The 20286-nt window shown below is 40.3% G+C and overlaps 1 protein-coding gene across 1 annotated transcript; it reads left to right on the top strand.

Moving 5' to 3' along the window:
• The first annotated feature begins 101 nt into the window (after positions 1-101).
• LOC124290325 (ketosamine-3-kinase-like) lies at positions 102-16695 on the top strand. The gene is made up of 9 exons (XM_046727035.1): positions 102-219; positions 3600-3782; positions 5252-5335; positions 6310-6410; positions 7398-7557; positions 11138-11188; positions 11352-11493; positions 12863-13037; positions 15534-16695. The coding sequence occupies exons 2-9, from the start codon at positions 3642-3644 to the stop codon at positions 15610-15612; spliced, it is 933 nt and encodes a 310-aa protein (XP_046582991.1). The 5' UTR covers positions 102-219; positions 3600-3641; the 3' UTR covers positions 15613-16695.
• Positions 16696-20286: the final 3591 nt, after the last annotated feature.

Genomic DNA, 20286 nt, shown 5'->3' with positions numbered 1-20286 from the left:
GTCCACAACGAGCTCCATCCCAGCGCGATATGTTCCTTCCTGTGTTGATAATTGATAGAAATATCGCTATAGGGAGCTTGTTTTCAGGGCGGCTTTAGAACGTTGCTTCTTCACGTTTAGCTTGCATCCGGATCAGCTTGCGACAGCTTTGTCTCTTGTCGGTGTATATTTTGGTCAGCTGTTTTTTGTGTCCCTGTCAATGACAACATCTGTCATTAGGTGAGACCTTCACAGACAGACGTCTTAGCACACGGGGAATATAATGATATGCAATGATACGGTTTCTCGATGTTTTTAGCTGTATTTCGAAAGGTTAATGTTCACAAGTCACAACTGTCATATTCAATATTGTGATAAAAGTTTCCAAGCTGACTAAACTGTCTATCATGGCCGTAAAAATAGGAGATCGCATAAGACAGAACAGATTATGTTGTTAATCTCGTCACCTTGTTAAGAAATATTTGTAGCTCCTTTTGACCAATGTTGGCCCGCCCCCAACTAATTTTTAAAACACCTTAAAATCATATCTTTTCACTGTTGTTATATAACTAACTACAGAACATATTGCTGTTCATTCAAACTTCATTCCAACATGTCCCAGAGTGTTTTAGGTTGAATCCCAAGGTTTGCTGAATGCATGCTTATTTATAGCTGCAGTAGTTGGCCATAATTAAGTGATTCATCATTAGTCCTGCCCAAGGCATACATGACGTTTAGCGTCCGAACCCAATTTTATGAGTAGAGCACTTTCCCGGCGATTTTCAACGGGAACGTTTCTGACTCCAGAGACATTGAAAAACGAATCATCGCATGTATATTGATACACGGATCGAAAGATCAATCCTTTAGGTACAGGAACACGACGTTTAGCTTGCTGAACTATAGTTGGCCATAATTAAGTGATTCATCATTAGTCAAATTTCCATAGACTTACATGTTAATTAACTGTTGCAAGAATAATTTTCATAAATTTAGTAGAAGTCATTTTATTTTGATATTTTGCAGAAATCTTAGAAATCATCTTCAGCTATGTGTACATAATTTTCTTTCATATTTCCTTTGATTAGTTATCGAATGACACCTGATTAAGCACCATAAGTACAACTTAATTTTGATCTATCCCATAGACAGCCATGTTAAACCTGATTGGTTTGTCTATTATATGTTGTTTAAATAGTTACAGTTTTCTTAATAATCATCGGAAAATTGAACGGAATTATGTGTATGTAGCTGAGAAGATTTCCCAGCTGGTAGATAAGTATTGAAAGCAATTCGACTGAAACTAAATTTATGAAAATTATTCTTGGAAGGGTTACCAGTAATTAACATGCAAGTCTGTGGGAATTTCGCAAATGATGACTCACTTATGGCCAACTACTGTATACTGGCTAGCGAACAGTTATTGCCGCATAAGAGTTATCGCCAATACATCAGTATCACACGTGCGCAGTTTCGGTCAATTACAATTCCAGTATTTTTCCCTAATGGTATTTGACAACAATAAAGGACAGCAAAAGAAAATCCTTTACAGTAACATAAGAGAAAATAACAGATAAAGTTATGAACCCTAAAAAATTATGAACCCTATAAAATTTTTGTAACTTAGTCAGGGGAATGTCACACGATCTGTAATAGCAAGTTCAAGATCATAAGTCATTAATTGTTTCCATCCCTATCAATCTACTGTAAAAGAAACACTCAAATAGTCACACAATCAATTATTCAAGATTACTGTATGATATAAATATATGTATTATTTCAGGAATGGCACTCCAAATACACTCCGAAACGTCGTGTTATTCACAATAAAGAAGTTGACATCCATAAATCTTTCTTTTCTTATGATTAATTTTGTTTCATAATTTAACGAATGCCGGAGTAATTTTGTAAATACCGCTAAAATATGGCGATAACTGTTTGGTAGCCAGAAGTGGAACTTTTCTGCTTTGGTTGTATTACTCCAGACTCAGATTTGACGATAAAATGATTCATCGGCAGATCATTACACAATAAATGTAGGACAGTTAGTATTTGCTCTTTTGACATCGTGAAACTCTTTACTTTAGAGCGTCCGCCCGGAGAGCGGAAGGTCGCGGGTTCGATCCCCGACTGCGTCATACCAAAAAGACGTTAAAATATGGTACTTGTTGGTCCCTGCCTGGCGCTCGGCATTAATGGGTACAACAAGGACTGGTCGGCTCGGAGTCAGTATAATGTGTCTGAGTGGGGTATCCATGCTTCACTGCCGCATGGTATCTCAGTGGGCTAGCACTATAAAACCAGCTTAAGTCTGGGCTAGTACAAGCAGCCGCACATACACATACACACGCATGTACGTCGTCATATGAGCGAAATATTCTCAAGCACGACGTAAAACCCAATTTCACCTCACCTCACCTCACTTCAGAAACCACTGTACAAATTTTCAGGCTATGTTCCTCAAGGCATTCCTTTCATGGAAGGTTTTATTTTTGAAAAAATTATTCATTATTGTCATTGGTTGTTTCTGATCAACTGAATGCTATCGTGTATTGAACTGCTGAAACATGTTTCTGTGAATTCAGAAGATGTATAGATGTGAAGAAATTAGACCTTTCTTACTTGTTAATTTGTGCATCACTATCTATGGAACCCTGCAATTTCTATGTATTTTGGAGGAACTATACAAGAGAGATCTTGAGCTTATGTTTGTTTAATGAAATGATTACTTGATGCACAATCTTCTCAGAAAACTTTGCTTGTCACACCAAAGTCATGGATTCGATTCTCCATATTGTACAATGTGTGAAGCCCATTTCTGGTGTCCCCCATTGGGATATTGCTGGAATATTGCTAGAGGTGGCATAAAACTAAACTCACTCACTCTTAGAAAACAACATCCATATTTCAAACTGCTGTCCCACAGTTACATAGAGAAGTGGATATTAAATATACTGTTAAATGTCGTCATAATTTCAGTCTGAGATTCCTTTAAATAACTGGTTTTTCACTGTTTGAATTCTTAGAAAAGCCCTTCAATTCACAGTCGTTTTGATATAAATATATTCTGATGCTGTGGAAAATGGCGTAGAACTGGAGCTTTTCGTAATTTGACCTGATAACTTGTCATCATATATCATTTGGTGGAACAATGCTCAGGATTTCCATCACTGGATCATCTAGTCCAGATTCAGTTGTTTACAGACCAAAGTGATATACTTTGAATATTGCTGAGTGCACTGCTAAACAAACAAATCTATGCTACATCCTTTCGATAAGAATGAGTGAGTTGGCTTTTACACCGCTTTAAACAGTATGCATGTAATATTCCTGCAACCTTTGAACATACAGGTTAGAATTGGTCACCAGCAACTCATGCTTGTTATAAAAGGTGACTATGTGGTCAGGATCGCTGACTTGGTTGACACGCCATCATATCCCAATTGCCTAAGTCGATGCTCATGATGTTGATCACTGGATTGTCTGGTCCAGACTCAATTAGTTACAGACCATTGCCATGAAGCTGGAATGATGCAGAGTGTGGCATTAAACAACAAACAAACAACAGGACTCTGACATGGAAAATGTTTTTACCAAAAAGTTGCTTTGTATAATTTCAGCATTGACTGGAAGAACAGGAATCCTGAACGCCTGTGTTGAGTATGGAGGAGATGCTGAAGCAGGAACTGGGCACCTCGGTGCTGAAGAGAACCAGGATGGGAGGGGGAGGTTGCATCAGCGAGGGTGTGGCATATGAGACTGATGAGGGTCTAGTCTTCGTCAAGATGAACAGTGGATCCGAGGTGAATACAAAATAAGCTTGTTAGTTTACTTGCTGCGAAAATCATGTGCAAAGGTTGCAATATGTAATTGATGATGCCAGAAGCGAAAGGTCCCTGATTGTTAATAACTGACTGTGATAGTAAGCTGATTGACTAACCAATGTTTTTATGACTTAAATGACTGCCACAACAATCCATTCTGTCACTTACATTGACAGGAACTTGTGAACTAGAATTAGGTTTTTTGCACATTGGGTTGGTCTCTCCTGTTTGGCAGGTCACTCCTATTTTGGAGGTCACACCCGATGGGCAGGTCACTCCTTAGGGAAAGTCACACCCTTTGGTAGGTCACTCCAATTCATTTTGGAGTCACAACCAATAGTCAGGTCACTCCCATCCTGGAGATCACACCTGATGGGAAGGTCACTGTTTGATAAGTGACACCCTTTTAGCAGGTCACTCCAATTCACTTTGATGTCACACCCAATGGGCAGGTCTATCTTTGGGAAAGTCACACCCTTTTGGCAGGTCACCCCTATTCATTTTGGAGTAAAAACCAATGGTCAGCTCACTCCTGTTTAGCAAGTCACACCCTTTGATAGGTCACTCCTATTTTGGAGGTCATACCCTTCCGGCAAGTCACTTCAATCTTGGAGGTCACACCTGATGGGAAGGTCACACCTTTTGGGCAAGTCACACCTGATGAGGAGGTCAATCCCATTGCACAAGTCACACCCCTTTGGCAGTAGTGGTGGTCCGATTAATTGAATCAATCGAAGGTTGGTCGCAATGACCAAACAACCAAGCAATCAATCATGTTTTCTCATAATCGAACACAAGCAATTTTGGAACACCTGTTTGCATCAGCAACATTTTTCACAAGGTTGGTTTTGTCTGTTACATTTCATAAGCACTACAAACTCATTCCTTGTCATGATTGAATTTATCTTAAAGACTCCAAGAAATTTATGTTCCTAACATACTATAGTCACCCTTTAAGATGTGAAATTTGTAAATGCATTTTGTGCAGTTTGCAAAAAAAAACCCAGAAAAAACTACATGTTTTTCTATATTTTTTGTGCATTAACAAACATAACCATGAGAATTTGATAAATGACCCTAACAAATTATTTTCGATGATTGATCGGTTGTAATGAACCAATCATCAATTGTGAGATTTTAACCAATTCCCACCACTAGTTGACAGGTTACTTCCATTCATTCATTTTGGAGGTGACAACAGATGGGCAGATCACTACCATTCCCTCCCTCATTGAGGCAGGTCACAGCCCTGTGGCAGATCACTACCATTCCCTCCCTCATGAGGCTGGTCACAGCCCTTTGGCAGATCACTACCATTCCCTCCCTCATGAGGCTGGTCACAGCCCTTTGGCAGATCACTCACATTCACTTTGTAAGTGTTCCACCTGCTGTCACACCTGAGACATCAGTCAGTGTGTCACTATCCAGCACTTCTTCTACTGTTCCAGGCACGGAAGATGTTTGATGGAGAGTTTGCAAGCCTTGTTGCTCTGTACAAAGCTGATGAAGTGAAAGTACCAAAACCCATCAAGGTAAGAAGCTGCTCATGTTCATCAGCAAGTATTTAGGGCTAAAATCCTAAATGGCTTGTTATGGACATGGCCAGATAGTTCCCTTTGACCTTATATAGATACAGTGGATATAGCATCTGCCCGGAGAGCAGGGTGCTGTTTTTACGAATCAGCCAGAAATAGCAGTTACGCCAGTCGTGAAGTCTATGTTAAGATATGGGAGTTACGATATGGGAGTTATGGTCACTTTTGGCCCCCCAAAAATATATGTCCGTTTCCTATTACATGCTTTTTAAAAATAAGGTAGCTGGGTCGATTTTATCCTCTCTTTTTTTACTTTTATTTTTATTTTTTAGCAGCACTAGCTGGGCACCTGAGAATGTCTTCAAGGATACCATATCATGTTGTGACAATGCCTTGTGATGAAACATTGAAAGATTCATTATTCATGTTATTTATCTGTCAGTGAGAGCCCATTATGCCAATTCAATGCAATCCATTTTAGCCACTGAAAAACATGAAAATATCATACTCGATTTGGATGAAAATGATGAGTTGAAATGCACTCCAGTCATGACTTTGACTTGGTTAAAAAAATATTTAGGATCAGGGGGGTTTAGGATAGGGTCGGTCGGGTAGCCAGAAACGGAGATATTTTTGTTGTTGGCCTTAGCGCTAAGATCGATTTGTACAATGGCACCCTGGACTTTGTCAGCCATCGTGTCTAAAGATGGTAAAAGACGATACTTGATTTTACCTTGCCTGGTACTTAGCATTAAAGTGATAAAACAAGTAGTCATCACCATGGAAACAGTGTACTGTGTCTGAGTGTAGTATATTGGCTAAACGATTTGGCCTTGCTATCAAAGAGTTATCATTCTTAACTTTATCTGTCTCCTCATTAAGAATCTGTTTCTCAGAGGGAAAGTTTGTTGAAGATGTATGAATGTGTTTGTCTTATGTTAATGATGTTAGTTTGTGTTGCTGTGTTTGAGGCGCTGACAAACCCTGAGGGCGGCGCCGTCTTGGTAATGGAGTATCTGGACATGAACAGTCTCTCCTCCTACTCTGCAGCGCTCGGCCAGCAACTAGCGAGGTATATCTTAGACAGAATCAACCTCTGTCCCCACTTTGTGATGCTGAGCCAACAAACCCATGAAGATCTGTGTTAGAATTGATCTTCAGTAACCCATGCTTGTCATAAGAGGCGAGTAATGGGATTGGGTGGTCAGGCTTGGTTGACACCTGTCATCATATCCAAATTGTGTAGAACACTGCTCATGTTATTGATCACTGGATTGTCTGGTCCAGACTCGATTACTTATATGATGTTTTGTGAATACTGGGTTAATTAACTTCCCAGACATCTGGATTGAACTCCACATGTGATGTGGGAGAAAAGTACATGTATGGCTCAGAAGTAGACAGGCTGAATATCATTATCAGTGGAAATCTGATTAAATTGTATGCATGTTTTACCTCAATCTTTTGTGAGGTAAAACCATGCATATGGAACCCATCAGGATGGATCTCTAGTTCAGTAACTGAAGTATTGCACTACCTCTTTTATTGTCCCCCGCTGCAACACGGAACGGGGGACTATGTATTCAGCTGCGTCCGTACGTACGTCCCGATTCTTGTTAACGCGAACTCATGAACCGTTGTACCCAATGTCTTCAAATTTGGTGACAGTCTACATTGGGGGATTACGCAGACACCATTTGATTTGGGTGACCTTGACCTTATCTTCAAGGTCACCACGACACTTTGACCACTTCTCAAACTTACGTAAACGCGATATCTCATAAACCATTACACCCAATGTCTTCAATTATGTCGACAGCCTAAATTGGGTGATTATGCAGACACCAGTCATTTCAGGCATCTTGTATGTGACCAAAAAATAAAAAGTAGTAAATATGTTATCAATATTTCATTCTTCTTTAGCGGAGGTGGACATTGCCATATTAGTGGCAAACACTTGTTAATGACTTGTTACCTTGTAAACTAGCAACAGATTGTTTACTTTATACCTGGATGAAATATTGATGTAAGTGATGAATACTGTGTGTTTGTTGTTCAGACTTCACCAACAGAATGCTGAGATAGGTCGGCAGAGGTTGAAGGAACTTCAGTCTGTACACAAAGACCTGGATCTCATCTACGTGGACAAGTTCGGTTTTGATGTGGAGACATGTTGTGGTTCTATTCCTCAAAATAACAAGTGGACAGATAGCTGGGTGGTGAGTAACCCTTAGATAGACAGGTGGGTGGTGAGTAACACTGTGATAGACAGGTGGGTGGTGAGTAACACTTGGATAGATAGTATGGTGGTGAGCAACACTTGGATAGATAGCTGGGTGGTGAGTAACACTTGGATAGACAGGTGAGTAGTGAGTAACACGTGGATAGATAGTATGGTGGTGAGTAACACTTGGATAGATAGATGGGTGGAAAGTAGCACTTGGATAGATAGATGGGTGGTGAGTAACACTTGGATAGATAGCTGGGTGGTGAGTAACACTAGGATAGATAGATGGGTGGTGAGATGCACTTGGATAGCTGGGTGGTGAGTAACACTTGGATAGATAGCTGGTTGGTGAGTAACACTAGGATAGATAGATGGGTGGTGAGTAACACTTGGATAGTATGGTGGTGAGTAACACTTGGATAGATAGCTGGGTGGTGAGTAACACTTGGATAGCTGGGTGGTGAGTAACACTTGGATAGATAGCTGGGTGGTGAGTAACACTTGATAGATAGATGGGTGGTGAGTAACACTTGGATAGATAGATGGGTGGTGAGTAACACTTGGATAGATAGCTGGGTGGTGAGTAACACTTGGATAGATAGCTGGGTGGTGAGTAACACTTGGATAGATAAATGGGTGGTGAGTAACACTTGGATAGATAGCTGGGTGGTGAGTAACACTTGGATAGATAGCTGGATGGTGAGTAACACTTGGATAGATCGATGGGTGGTGAGTAACACTAGCATAGACAGCTGGGTGGTGAGTAACACTAGGATAGACAGATGGGTGGTGAGTAACACTTGTATAGATAGATGAGTGGTGAGTAGCACTTGGATAGCTGGGTGGTGAGTAACACTAGGATAGATAGATGGGTGGTGAGTAACACTTGGATAGATAGATGGCTGGTGAGTAGCACTTGGATAGCTGGGTGGTGAGTAACACATGGATAGATAGATGGGTGGTGAGTAACACTAGGATAGACAGCTGGGTGGTGAGTAGCACTTGAATAGCTGGGTGGTGAGTAACACTTGGATAGATAGATGGGTGGTGAGTAACACTTGGATAGATAGCTGGGTGGTGAGTAACACTTGGATAGACAGCTGGGTGGTGAGTAGCACTTGGATAGCTGGGTGGTGAGTAACACTTGGATAGATAGCTGGGTGGTGAGTAACACGTGAATAGATAAATGGATGGTGAGTAACACTTGGATAGATAGTATGGTGGTGAGTAACACTTGGATAGATAGCTGGGTGGTGAGAAGCGCTTGCATAGCTGGGTGGTGAGTAACACTTGGATAGCTGGGTGGTGAGTAACACTTGGATAGATAGCTGGGTGGTGAGTAACACTTGGATGGATAGCTGGGTGGTGAGTAGCACTTGGATAGATAGAGTGTGGTGAGTAACACTTGGATAGATATTGTGGTGGTGAGTAACACTTGGATAGATAGATGGGTGGTGAGTAACACTTGGATGGATAGATGGGTGGTGAGTAGCACTTGGATAGATAGAGTGTGGTGAGTAACACTTGGATAGATAGCGTGGTGGTGAGTAACACTTGGATAGATAGATGGGTGGTGAGTAACACTTGGATAGACAGATGGGTGGTGAGTAACAGTTGGATAGATAGATGGGTGGTGAGTAACACTTGGATAGATAGATGGGTGGTGAGTAACACTTGGATAGACAGGTGGGTGGTGAGTAACACTTGGATAGATAGATGGGTGGTGAGTAACACTTGGATAGATAGCTGGGTGGTGAGTAGCACTTGGATAGCTGGTAGTGGTGAGTAACACTTGAATAGATAGATGGGTGGTGAGTAACACTTGGATAGATAGCTGGGTGGTGAGTAACACTTGGATAGATAGAGTAACACTTGGATAGATAGCTGGGTGGTGAGTAACACTTGGATAGATAGATGGGTGGTGAGTAACGCTTGGATAGATGGGTGGTGAGTAACACTTGGATAGATAGCTGGGTGGTGAGTAACACTTGGATAGATAGATGGGTGGTGAGTAACACTTGGATAGATAGATGGGTGGTGAGTAACACTTGGATAGATAGATGGGTGGTGAGTAACACTTGGATAGATAGATGGGTGGTGAGTAACACTTGGATAGATAGCTGGGTGGTGAGTAACACTTGGATAGATAGATGGGTGGTGAGTAACACTTGGATAGATAGATGGGTGGTGAGTAACACTTGGATAGCTGAATGGTGAGTAACACTTGGATAGATAGCTGGGTGGTGAGTAACACTTGGATAGATAGATGGGTGGTGAGTAACACTTGGATAGATAGCTGGGTGGTGAGTAACACTTGGATAGATAGATAGGTGGTGAGAAACGCTTGGATAGCTGGGTGGTGAGTAACACTTGGATAGCTGGGTGGTGAGTAACACTTGAATAGATAGCTGGGTGGTGAGTAACACTTGGATAGATAGCTGGGTGGTGAGTAACACTTGGATAGATAGATGGGTGGTGAGTAACACTTGGATAGACAGCTGGGTGGTGAGTAACACTTGGATAGATAGATCGGTGGTGAGTAACGCTTGGATAGATGGGTGGTGAGTAACACTTGGATAGATAGCTGGGTGGTGAGTAACACTTGGATAGATAGCTGGGTGGTGAGTAACACTTGGATAGATAGCTGGGTGGTGAGTAACACTTGGATAGATAGATGGGTGGTGAGTAACACTTGGATAGATAGCTGGGTGGTGAGTAACACTTGGATAGATAGCTGGGTGGTGAGTAACACTTGGATAGATAGATGGGTGGTGAGTAACACTTGGATAGATAGATGGGTGGTGAGTAACACTTGGATAGATAGCTGGGTGGTGAGTAACACTTGGATAGATAGCTGGGTGGTGAGTTACACTTGGATAGATAGATGGGTGGTGAGTAACAGTTGGATAGATAGATGGATGGTTAGTAATGTTTGGATATACAGGTGTTTGGTAACATTTGTATAGATAGATGGGTGGTGGATAGATATCTGGATAGCAAAGATGAGTAAAGTCACATTTTGTAGTAAAACACCACATACAAAACAGGCCATGTGTTGTTGATCTCATCTCTACTGAACTGTTCAGTTATCTCTCTGCTGGTTGTTTCATGTTTTGTTGTGTGAAAATAATTTCTGCGAAACATTGTAAAATTCGTCCAGTATATCTCCAGGGCTCATGTTTCGGTGAACCAACACTAACCCCTGATTTTCATCATTCTCATGATCAGAAATTACCCGCCCTTGATTTTCATCAACATTGGACCAACCAATGAAATGTCGATGTAAGGGAAAGGGTAAGGGAGGTAACTTGTATTACTGTGAAATCCTTTCCATCAGAAAGACTTTTGAGGGCATTCTTTTATGTGTTTTTCAATATTGATTCTTTTGTAAACGCAATAATAATCAGTGGGACTGTGTGTAACATTGGTATGTTAGACCTAGTAGCAAAGCCAATCAAACATGCAAAAAGAAATCAAGGGCAGGTAATCTGAGACTGTGAGAACCATGGAAATGGACCCTGGGGGAAGTGATTGGCTGCGGAAATACAAAACTTGTTTTTGTTTACTTTCAGCAATTTTATGCCCAGAAAATCGAAGAGCAAATCCAGAGGCTTGAATCTGAGGTGAGAACTACTGGATAGATTTGTGTGAGAGAGGGAGAGGAATAAATATCAATCAAAACTATTTCATTTTCAACAATGACACATTTCATGGAGGAAATAGTCTTTGATTTTCTAACCCTTATCATATAGGCATCCAAATGATGTACCTCTTGATTGTTTTCAGTATAGAGACAAAGGTGCTCGGGAACTGTGGTCACAGATACTTCCCAGCATGCCTAAGCTGTTTGATGGCCTTGACATTCAGCCTGCTTTGCTGCATGGGGATCTGTGGGCTGGAAATGTTGGGCAGCTGTCAGACAGACCGGGTATGCTGTGTAACTGACATCTACATCCTTGCGTTAGGTGTATACTTGTGTGGACATCATCACATTCATCTGACAAATGATGCAGTATTCAAGAAAGTGAAGAACCACCCAATTCTTTCACATTACTGTAGTCTGTCCAGAGCTACAGATAACGTTTTTGGTCATTGAGTTATGTACTCGCTTGTGTTCATCTCAATTGGGTATCCTAATTTTCCTTTGAGTAACCACATAAATTGTACCCATCTCACACAAACTCAATTGGGTATTTTGCCATTTTCCATTAATTTTAAAAATATAATAAAGTTTAAATGTTAGTGTTTGTTATTTATATTTGATCTGTAATATGAGAAATGATAAGAAAGACTGCAAGCTGCCAAGTTCATGTCCTGAAATAGAACCTCTCAGTATACCTCAGTTATTTCATCTGTGCACCGGTACGCAAGCTAAGATTTGACATTTTTGTGTGTACACATTTAAGATCAAATTTATTGACTATTTACACAAATTCAAGCGTACTTGTACGCAGTAGACTTAATAAGAATTGAGTTTTCACGTAAATATTTGCATAATTTAAGCAGATACGCAGCTTATCTGTACTTCTGTCTGTCTTGTCATTGGAGCCAGGGATTGCCCAGTCATCCAGAGTGCCACTATTTACTGTGCAGAGTTGTGTCCCTTAGATATTCCATAAGCCTATGCCAGTTTGTTTCAATCCTGATTCGCCCTAGTATGTGTCTTGGTTGTCAGCATCAGTTTCAGCTTTCTTCCCACATAAATCTGCAAAACTGTTCAAAGCATCACTCACTCACTCACTCACTCACTCACTCACTCACTCACTCACTCACTCACTCACTCACTCACTCACTCACTCACTCACTCACTCACTCACTCACTCACTCACTCACTCACTCACTCACTCACTCACTCACTCACTCACTCACTCACTCACTCACTCACTCACTCACTCACTCACTCACTCACTCACTCACTCACTCACTCACTCACTCACTCACTCACTCACTCACTCACTCACTCACTCACTCACTCACTCACTCACTCACTCACTCACTCACTCACTCACTCACTCACTCACTCACTCACTCACTCACTCACTCACTCACTCACTCACTCACTCACTTTCAGAGGTGTGATTACTTTGAAATTTCATTCAATGTAATAATGTAAATTTAAGCATTGAAGAACCTTATTGTTACTTTGTTCACTTCTGCAAACTGTCACTTTGGTTATGACCATAGTAACATATATTTTAATTTCTATTTTTACAATTTGCATATTTTAGTGACATCTGGCAGTATGTCGGCCACTGGGCAGGTCCATATGAGTGACTGTCTGTCTTCTTTATCTCCAGTGATATTCGACCCCAGCAGTTTCTATGGGCATGCTGAATTTGACCTGGGAATAGCCAACATGTTTGGAGGGTTTAATTCTGCATTCTTCAATAACTACTTCAAGGTCCTGCCCAAACAGCCAGGCTACGAGACAAGACTGCAGCTGTATCTGCTCTTCCATAAACTCAACCACTGGTATGTGTAAATTTACAGCTAGCCAGCTCGATGGTGTGGTGAATATTTTAGATGACATGTTCCATACATCTGAGTAAATACACAATATCTTAAAATATATTTTTTCAAATTGAGCGTGACATTAAGACTTGAAATTAGTTGACAATTACAGTTTTAACATTGAACTATCGTATCGCAAGCTCAAACACTTTGTTGACATATATTATCCCTAAAACAGCGACACCTACCGATGCATGGAGTTCTGCAAACTCAAAGTCTGATTTCTTTGAAAATGACTGGTGTGAATAGGCTGTTAGACAGTAAATACATGTCTCAGGTTCATTAAATTATTCATTGTAACTAAAAAAAAAAATGAGATATTTTCTTTAGATTGTCTGGTCTGGTTAAATCCATTTTGGGACAGTTACCAGCCCTGATGTCTGTCTGGGATTTTGGCCTATTTCACTATTTCATACACTGCAAATGTCATCATATCCCAACTGCGTAAATCGATGCTGACGATGTTGATCACTGGATTATCTGGTTCAGATTTGATTATTTACAGATGCCATATAGTTGAAATATTGAAATAAGCAGTGAGTGAGTGAGTTTAGCTTTATCCCCCTTTTTGCAATATTCCAGCCATATCACAGTGAGGAACACCAGAAATGGTCTTCACACATTGTACCCAATCGAATCAAATCCGGGTCTTCTAGCAAACATTTTAACCACTAGGCTACCCCACCTCCCCTTAAACAACAAACAAACAAACATAACCTCAACCTTTCTGCTCAGTTTGTGATGCCATGAGGACCTTGATTGGTATAGGTTCCAAAGCACTTATTCGAGTCCCCACATGGGTACAATGTGTGAAGCCCATTTCTGGTGTACCCCGCCGTGATATTGCTGGAATATTGCTAAAAGCGGCGCAAAACCAAACTCACTCAGTCACTTCTATTGTTACAGTCCCAGTTGAGAGGCACAACTTGTCCATGTAGTATACAAAGTTCTATATGCAGTATGATGATTTAATCCTCTATCGTGTCAGTTCCATTTGACAGGCACAACTTGTCCATGTAGTATGCAAAGTTCGTCTTTTCATATTTCAGTTGTGTTTGAGAGGCACTAAACTCACTAACTCACTCCAAAGCACTCAAATACTTGTAGTAAGCCTCAACTTTGTTGCGTCAATGACTTGATTTCCTGTCTGGACAGGTTGCAAAGTTACTTATTACATCAACCACTCTTTACCAAACTTGGTTGTTCAAGGCTATCAGACCGCCTCCGTGGTGTGGTTGTTTATAGCGTCCGCCCGGAGAGCAGAAGGTCGCGGGTTCGATCCCCAACCGCGTCATACCAAAAGACGTTAAAATATGGTACTTGTTGGTCCCTGTCTGGCGCTCTGCAAAAATGGGTACAACAAGGACTGGTCGGCTCGGAGTCAGTTTAATGTGTCTGGTAGTCATGCTTCACTGCGGCATGGTATCTCAGTGGGCTAGCACTATAAAACCAGCTTCAGTCTGGGATAGTACAAGCAGCCACACATACACATGCACACGCAGGTACGTCGTCATATGAGCGAAAGATTCTCAAGTACGACGTTCAACCCAGTTTCACCTCACCTCACCTCAAGGCTATCATGGAACAATCCTTCTCACTAAAGTTTTAAGCATGTGACTAACTAACTGAGTGAGGTGTTAAGACAACAGACACTAGAAATAGTGTCATAATAGACATACAGGGAATCAAACCAAGGTCTAACACATGAATAGCTAACACTTGAACCACAAGGCTAACCCACCATTTAGGGGTGGCTAACCACCATAGGTGCCCTGGACTATAAAATGGGGGTCCCAGACACTTAAATGTATTTTTAATAATACTGTTATTGTATTGTTTGTCATGATCATCACATTATTTGTTACAGTAATTAAATTGCAAATGATACCATAACCCAGCTAGCTTGATTGAAATTTTTTACAAAAAAGTATTTAGACTTTCCTGCGTCCATGTGGATGTGCTAATCAATTTCGTTATGAGTATTGGACGCAGGAATTTGTGTCCGTAAATCCCTGTATCTGTAATGTACATCATAATTATAAAATTTATCAAGACAGTAAGAACAACAGCAATGATGATAAAATAAATATCATTAATGTGTTGTGGCACAAACATTATTATTACTATGGTCAGTTTCTTCAGTGTGTACTCAACTGTAAGCTTCAGTTCCCTATACATCTCATACTTTACTACCCCATAAATATGTTTTACTGCAAATTAATTTCAAAGTCCTCTGGATTTAATTTACATCAATTACACATCAGTTTAAACAGTTAATCAGTTAACAAATGCCTACGACACCACACTTCACCAACAGAAAGTACAAAACATCACACGAGAACAACATTTATCGATAACCTAGTCAAACACTAACAAACTGGGGGATTTTCTCAAGGGGAGTAACTCTGTACACCCTAACTTGTCTGAGGGTTATTTTGTCTGTTGTTTTCTCTGCAGGAATCATTTTGGAAGCTCTTACAGAGGCTCCTCCATGGGAATACTGAAACACTTAGTCAAAAAGTTGCAGGAACGCTGAAGTGCAATCCAGTCTACAGTCTCAAAGTGTTACAGGAACGTTGAAGTGCCATCCAGTCTACAGACTTCGGTTTCAGCAGTATTGATTTGTGAAGATTTTTGCCGTGGGACATTAATTTGATTTATACTTTATTTATAGTTCTCATTTATGGTCAGAATAATTTTGTGGAGTTGACAATGTATCGATAATAGTCACTAATGCCTACCTCCATGCATTTTACATAATTTTGTTTTAATTGGCTGAAGAGAATTGTTGATACATTAATTTAGTTTTGTTGAAAGGCGTTATTTGTTTGCATGCTGTTATTAGTGTAAACATATCTGTTTGACTGTATACTAGATATTTGTGTAACTAAATACTATGGAGGTGTACCAGTGGCACAGTTTAAAGTATGATACATATACATAGATGATACTTTCATCAAAGTAGGGGCGGTGGGGTAGCCTAATGGTTAAAGCATTGGCTCGTCACGTCGAAGACCAGGGTTCGAATCCCCACATGGGTACAATGTGTGAAGCCCATTTCTGGTGTCCCCCGAACGTGATGATGCTGGAATATTGCTAAAGGCGACGTAAAACCAAACTCAGTCAGTCAGTTCATCAAAGTAGATGATACTAAGCGATTATTGATGACAGTTTTCCTTTGGCCAGTCATATCAGGCCGAGACTACCAGGACACTAATACTTTTTCATACTTGCTGATAGAAATGTATTATGAAGATGGCAACTTTACAGATACTATTACGTTAGGGGATGCTTTATTGCAAATGCTTGATAAAAAAAAATATGATGATAAAAAAGAAGGACAAACTTGCGCAACCACATTTTCATTTAATTTTTTTTTTAAAGATTTTTTAAATTGCATCGCACGACTTTATGGGCTGCTCATATGTTTGATTATCACGCCCTGAACTTATGGGAAAACATTGTCTTGAAAAGGCTAGATACACCATGTACAGAAATGTGTGTGAGGTGATGGTGGTGTCTGTCTGTGTAGGTGGTGTCCTTGGTGTGTTTCATGTGTGTGGGGGGTAGGTGGGGGGTGCTTGAATATGTGTGTGTGCATGCATGATAGGTGTGTGCATGTGTGGGAGATTGGATGTGTGTGTGTATGGATACATTTGTTTGTTGTGTTCATGCATGGATACTAGTGGTGCAACGATTCATCGATAGTATCGATGTTTGCATCGTCAACTACGAGATACGAGTGCATCGATGCAAAACGTTTAGGCAATATGTCAGGATATTTATATCGCGAGGGTCTGCGATACATCGATGTATCGCCACAAGAGACGATATATCCCAATACTACTTAAGTACTACTTAAAGGTGTAAGGAGTATTGCATTAGGAATAGGAAGGGAGCATCTTTGAAATTCTTCTGAATTTTAAAAACAAATTGAACCTTGTAGGAATTTGTTTGTCTTTGCTATAAAGTTACATGAACAAAGGAGTTGATGTATAAGTGAAAGAATGTGAACATTTCCAAACTCTGTGAACTGTAAAATACTTGTCTTCAAGTAATTGAAATATGTTTTTAGTTGTCAAATAACACCATTTATTAACAACTATGAATGATTCCTTAGCTTTGTTAAGAAAGAGAACAAAGAGAAGATAAACTTTAGAAAGCATACTTAAGAGTGTTTTTTCAGTGATTCTGAATTCTGGTATAAATTACATTGAATTGTTTGTGAAAGCATTGGTGTAGAAACACAACTTTCCAAGGGAAACTTCAGTTTCAAATTTATATATATTAGATCAAGGTATACTGAATATGTTTGACTGTACTTTCTTAAGCATTAAATGTTCAAACTTTATTAGATGAATAGCCTTTTAAGTGTATGTGTGTGAACGTAACACAAGTTCTGCTGTATAACAAATAAAGTTTCAGTCATTTTATCTACCATATATGTTCTGTTATGGGAAATTGTAAAGTATCGGGATATATATCGTATCGTCACCACTGTATTGTGATAATAATCGTCTCGCATGTTCCTTGCCAATACTTTCATGATATATAGCCTCATCTTTCCTCATTAAACTGGTATCGGGATATACCATCTCGCTACTTAGGCAACGATACTCAGCTCTAATGGATACATGTGCGAGCTTGGGTGTTTGTGAAATCTGGTTATGCCAAATGTATCAATAAATATCATTGCTAGGGACATCCAATGTCTCTTGTGGCCTTCTGTAAGGCCTTTTATTTGTGAGAGAGCTGTGAATCCACTCCAGGCAAAGAAAATATGTCCCCTGTATAGAAGCAGCATTTTAACCTGTATTTATTGTAATTATTAACAGTTAAACTTATTGAACTAGCAGTAATAGTTAATGTAACCTGACCACCAAGCCATGAATATATTACCTGAATCCTTCATTCTGTGTTTACCACTTGGACCTAGTCTTGTTAAGATGTTTAGTCTGAGTTGATGTAAGAGTGTCAACTGGTCAAATTATTAGCATATTCTGTGACACCAAAACATGCTTCTCCTAGCTGTTGGAGCCCTGTGGGTGTGATATGGGTAGTTATAGCAATATATGAGTTATGCTTTATGTGCTCAGGTTTTGTTTTTATGTTGTTAATGATGATACTGCGTATTTGTTGGCATTATTTTCAGGTTGTTACAAAACCAGAAAGAATAAAGCTAAATAAAAACGACATTGAAGGGAAACAACTCTTGATATCTTCCTACAGCCTGAAGACTGGCCCAAACCAAATATTCTCTACCAATGATTCAAGCTTTGAATAAGTGAGGATGGTTCAACATCACTTTGAACTGTATTGCGTATTTTATAGAGTGTTTTATATTACCTACGTGGCTGAACTAGAGGTGCGGCAGTTCTATCAGGATGAACATGGGATTCGACTCACAGTTCATGGGACTCACTGTCAAGGATTCAATCCTTGACAGCGAATTTCTATATGTTAGCAGGGATACTCTACAACATATACCGGTAGTCTCCCTGATGTTAGCTAAGGGATCGTTCATAAGTTATGGATAGTGGGGTGATGATGATTTTTTATGGAGAAGCATGTCCAGTGTGAGTGACCCCCCTAAGATTTATATACAAAGTAAGTGACCTGCCTGCATGTACAAAATCAATGCCGCCCAAGCATCACCCCCACCCCCACCATAATTTTAAAGCATTTTATGTTAACATTTGTTTATACATGTACAATATCAGTGCCACAACGCCCCCCCCTATTTTTAAAGCAGTATAATTTAACATTTTTATGTACAAAATTACTGACACCCCGTCAGTACATGTGTATGAAATTGCTTCCCCACACACACACACTTCCCAGAACAAATCCCCCCACCCCCTTAAAATCATCATCTTTCTCACACACACAAATACACACTAACACACACCAGGGAGACTATATAACGTTGTAGATTATCCCTGCACACACAATCATCACGCACACACTAACACACACCAGGGAGACTATATAACATCATCCCTGCACACACAATCATCATACGCACACACACCAGGAGACTATATAACGTTGTAGATTATCCCTGCAAACACAAATCATCACGCACACACTAACACACACCAGGGAGACTATATAACGTTGTAGATTATCCCTGCACACACAATCATCACGCACACACTAACACACACCAGGGAGACTATATAACGTTGTAGATTATCCCTGCACACACAATCATCACGCACACACTAACACACACCAGGGAGACTATATAACGTTGTAGATTATCCCTGCACACACAATCATCACGCACACACTAACACACACCAGGGAGACTATATAACGTTGTAGATTATCCCTGCACACACAATCATCACGCACACACTAACACACACCAGGGAGACTATATAACGTTGTAGATTATCCCTGCACACACAATCATCACGCACACACTAACACACACCAGGGAGACTATATAACGTTGTAGATTATCCCTGCACACACAATCATCACGCACACACTAACACACACCAGGAGACTATATAACGTTGTAGATTATCCCTGCACACACAATCATCACGCACACACTAACACACACCAGGGAGACTATATAACGTTGTAGATTATCCCTGCACACACAATCATCACGCACACACTAACACACACCAGGAGACTATATAACGTTGTAGATTATCCCTGCACACACAATCATCACGCACACACTAACACACACCAGGGAGACTATATAACGTTGTAGATTATCCCTGCACACACAATCATCACGCACACACTAACACACACCAGGGAGACTATATAACGTTGTAGATTATCCCTGCACACACATCACGCACACACTAACACACACCAGGGAGACTATATAACGTTGTAGATTATCCCTGCACACACAATCATCACGCACACACTAACACACACCAGGGAGACTATATAACGTTGTAGATTATCCCTGCACACGAAACCATCACGCACACACTAACACACACCAGGGAGACTATATAACGTTGTAGATTATCCCTGCACACACAATCATCACGCACACACTAACTCCAGTGAACCACTTTCAACATTCCTTAAACCATGCGTCTAACGGACTGGCAATTCCGCAGATTGAACGAATTAAACACTTTACTTAATACGATTCTCAGTAATGACTGGGCTATATCACATTAACTCCTTGTTGTCTGTGTATCTGACATCTGTTTCGTCTAACTGAGTT

Source organism: Haliotis rubra, unplaced genomic scaffold (genome assembly GCF_003918875.1).
Source record: "Haliotis rubra isolate DU_JTF1 unplaced genomic scaffold, ASM391887v1 Scf462, whole genome shotgun sequence".
Classification (NCBI taxonomy): domain Eukaryota; kingdom Metazoa; phylum Mollusca; class Gastropoda; order Lepetellida; family Haliotidae; genus Haliotis; species Haliotis rubra.
Note: the sequence above shows the minus strand (reverse complement) of the source record. Positions and strands in the feature narration are given on the sequence as shown.

What these genes read in the sequence shown, in the direction of transcription:
- LOC124290325 (XM_046727035.1), top strand. Translation starts at nt 3,642, where the DNA reads ATGGAGGAGATGCTGAAGCAGGAACTGGGCACCTCGGTGCTGAAGAGA. An exon ending in CTCGGCCAGCAACTAGCGAG is followed by an intron (nt 6,411 to 7,397) that starts GTATATCTTAGA and finishes TTTGTTGTTCAG; the next exon opens with ACTTCACCAACAGAATGCTG. An exon ending in GCAGCTGTCAGACAGACCGG is followed by an intron (nt 11,494 to 12,862) that starts GTATGCTGTGTA and finishes CTTTATCTCCAG; the next exon opens with TGATATTCGACCCCAGCAGT.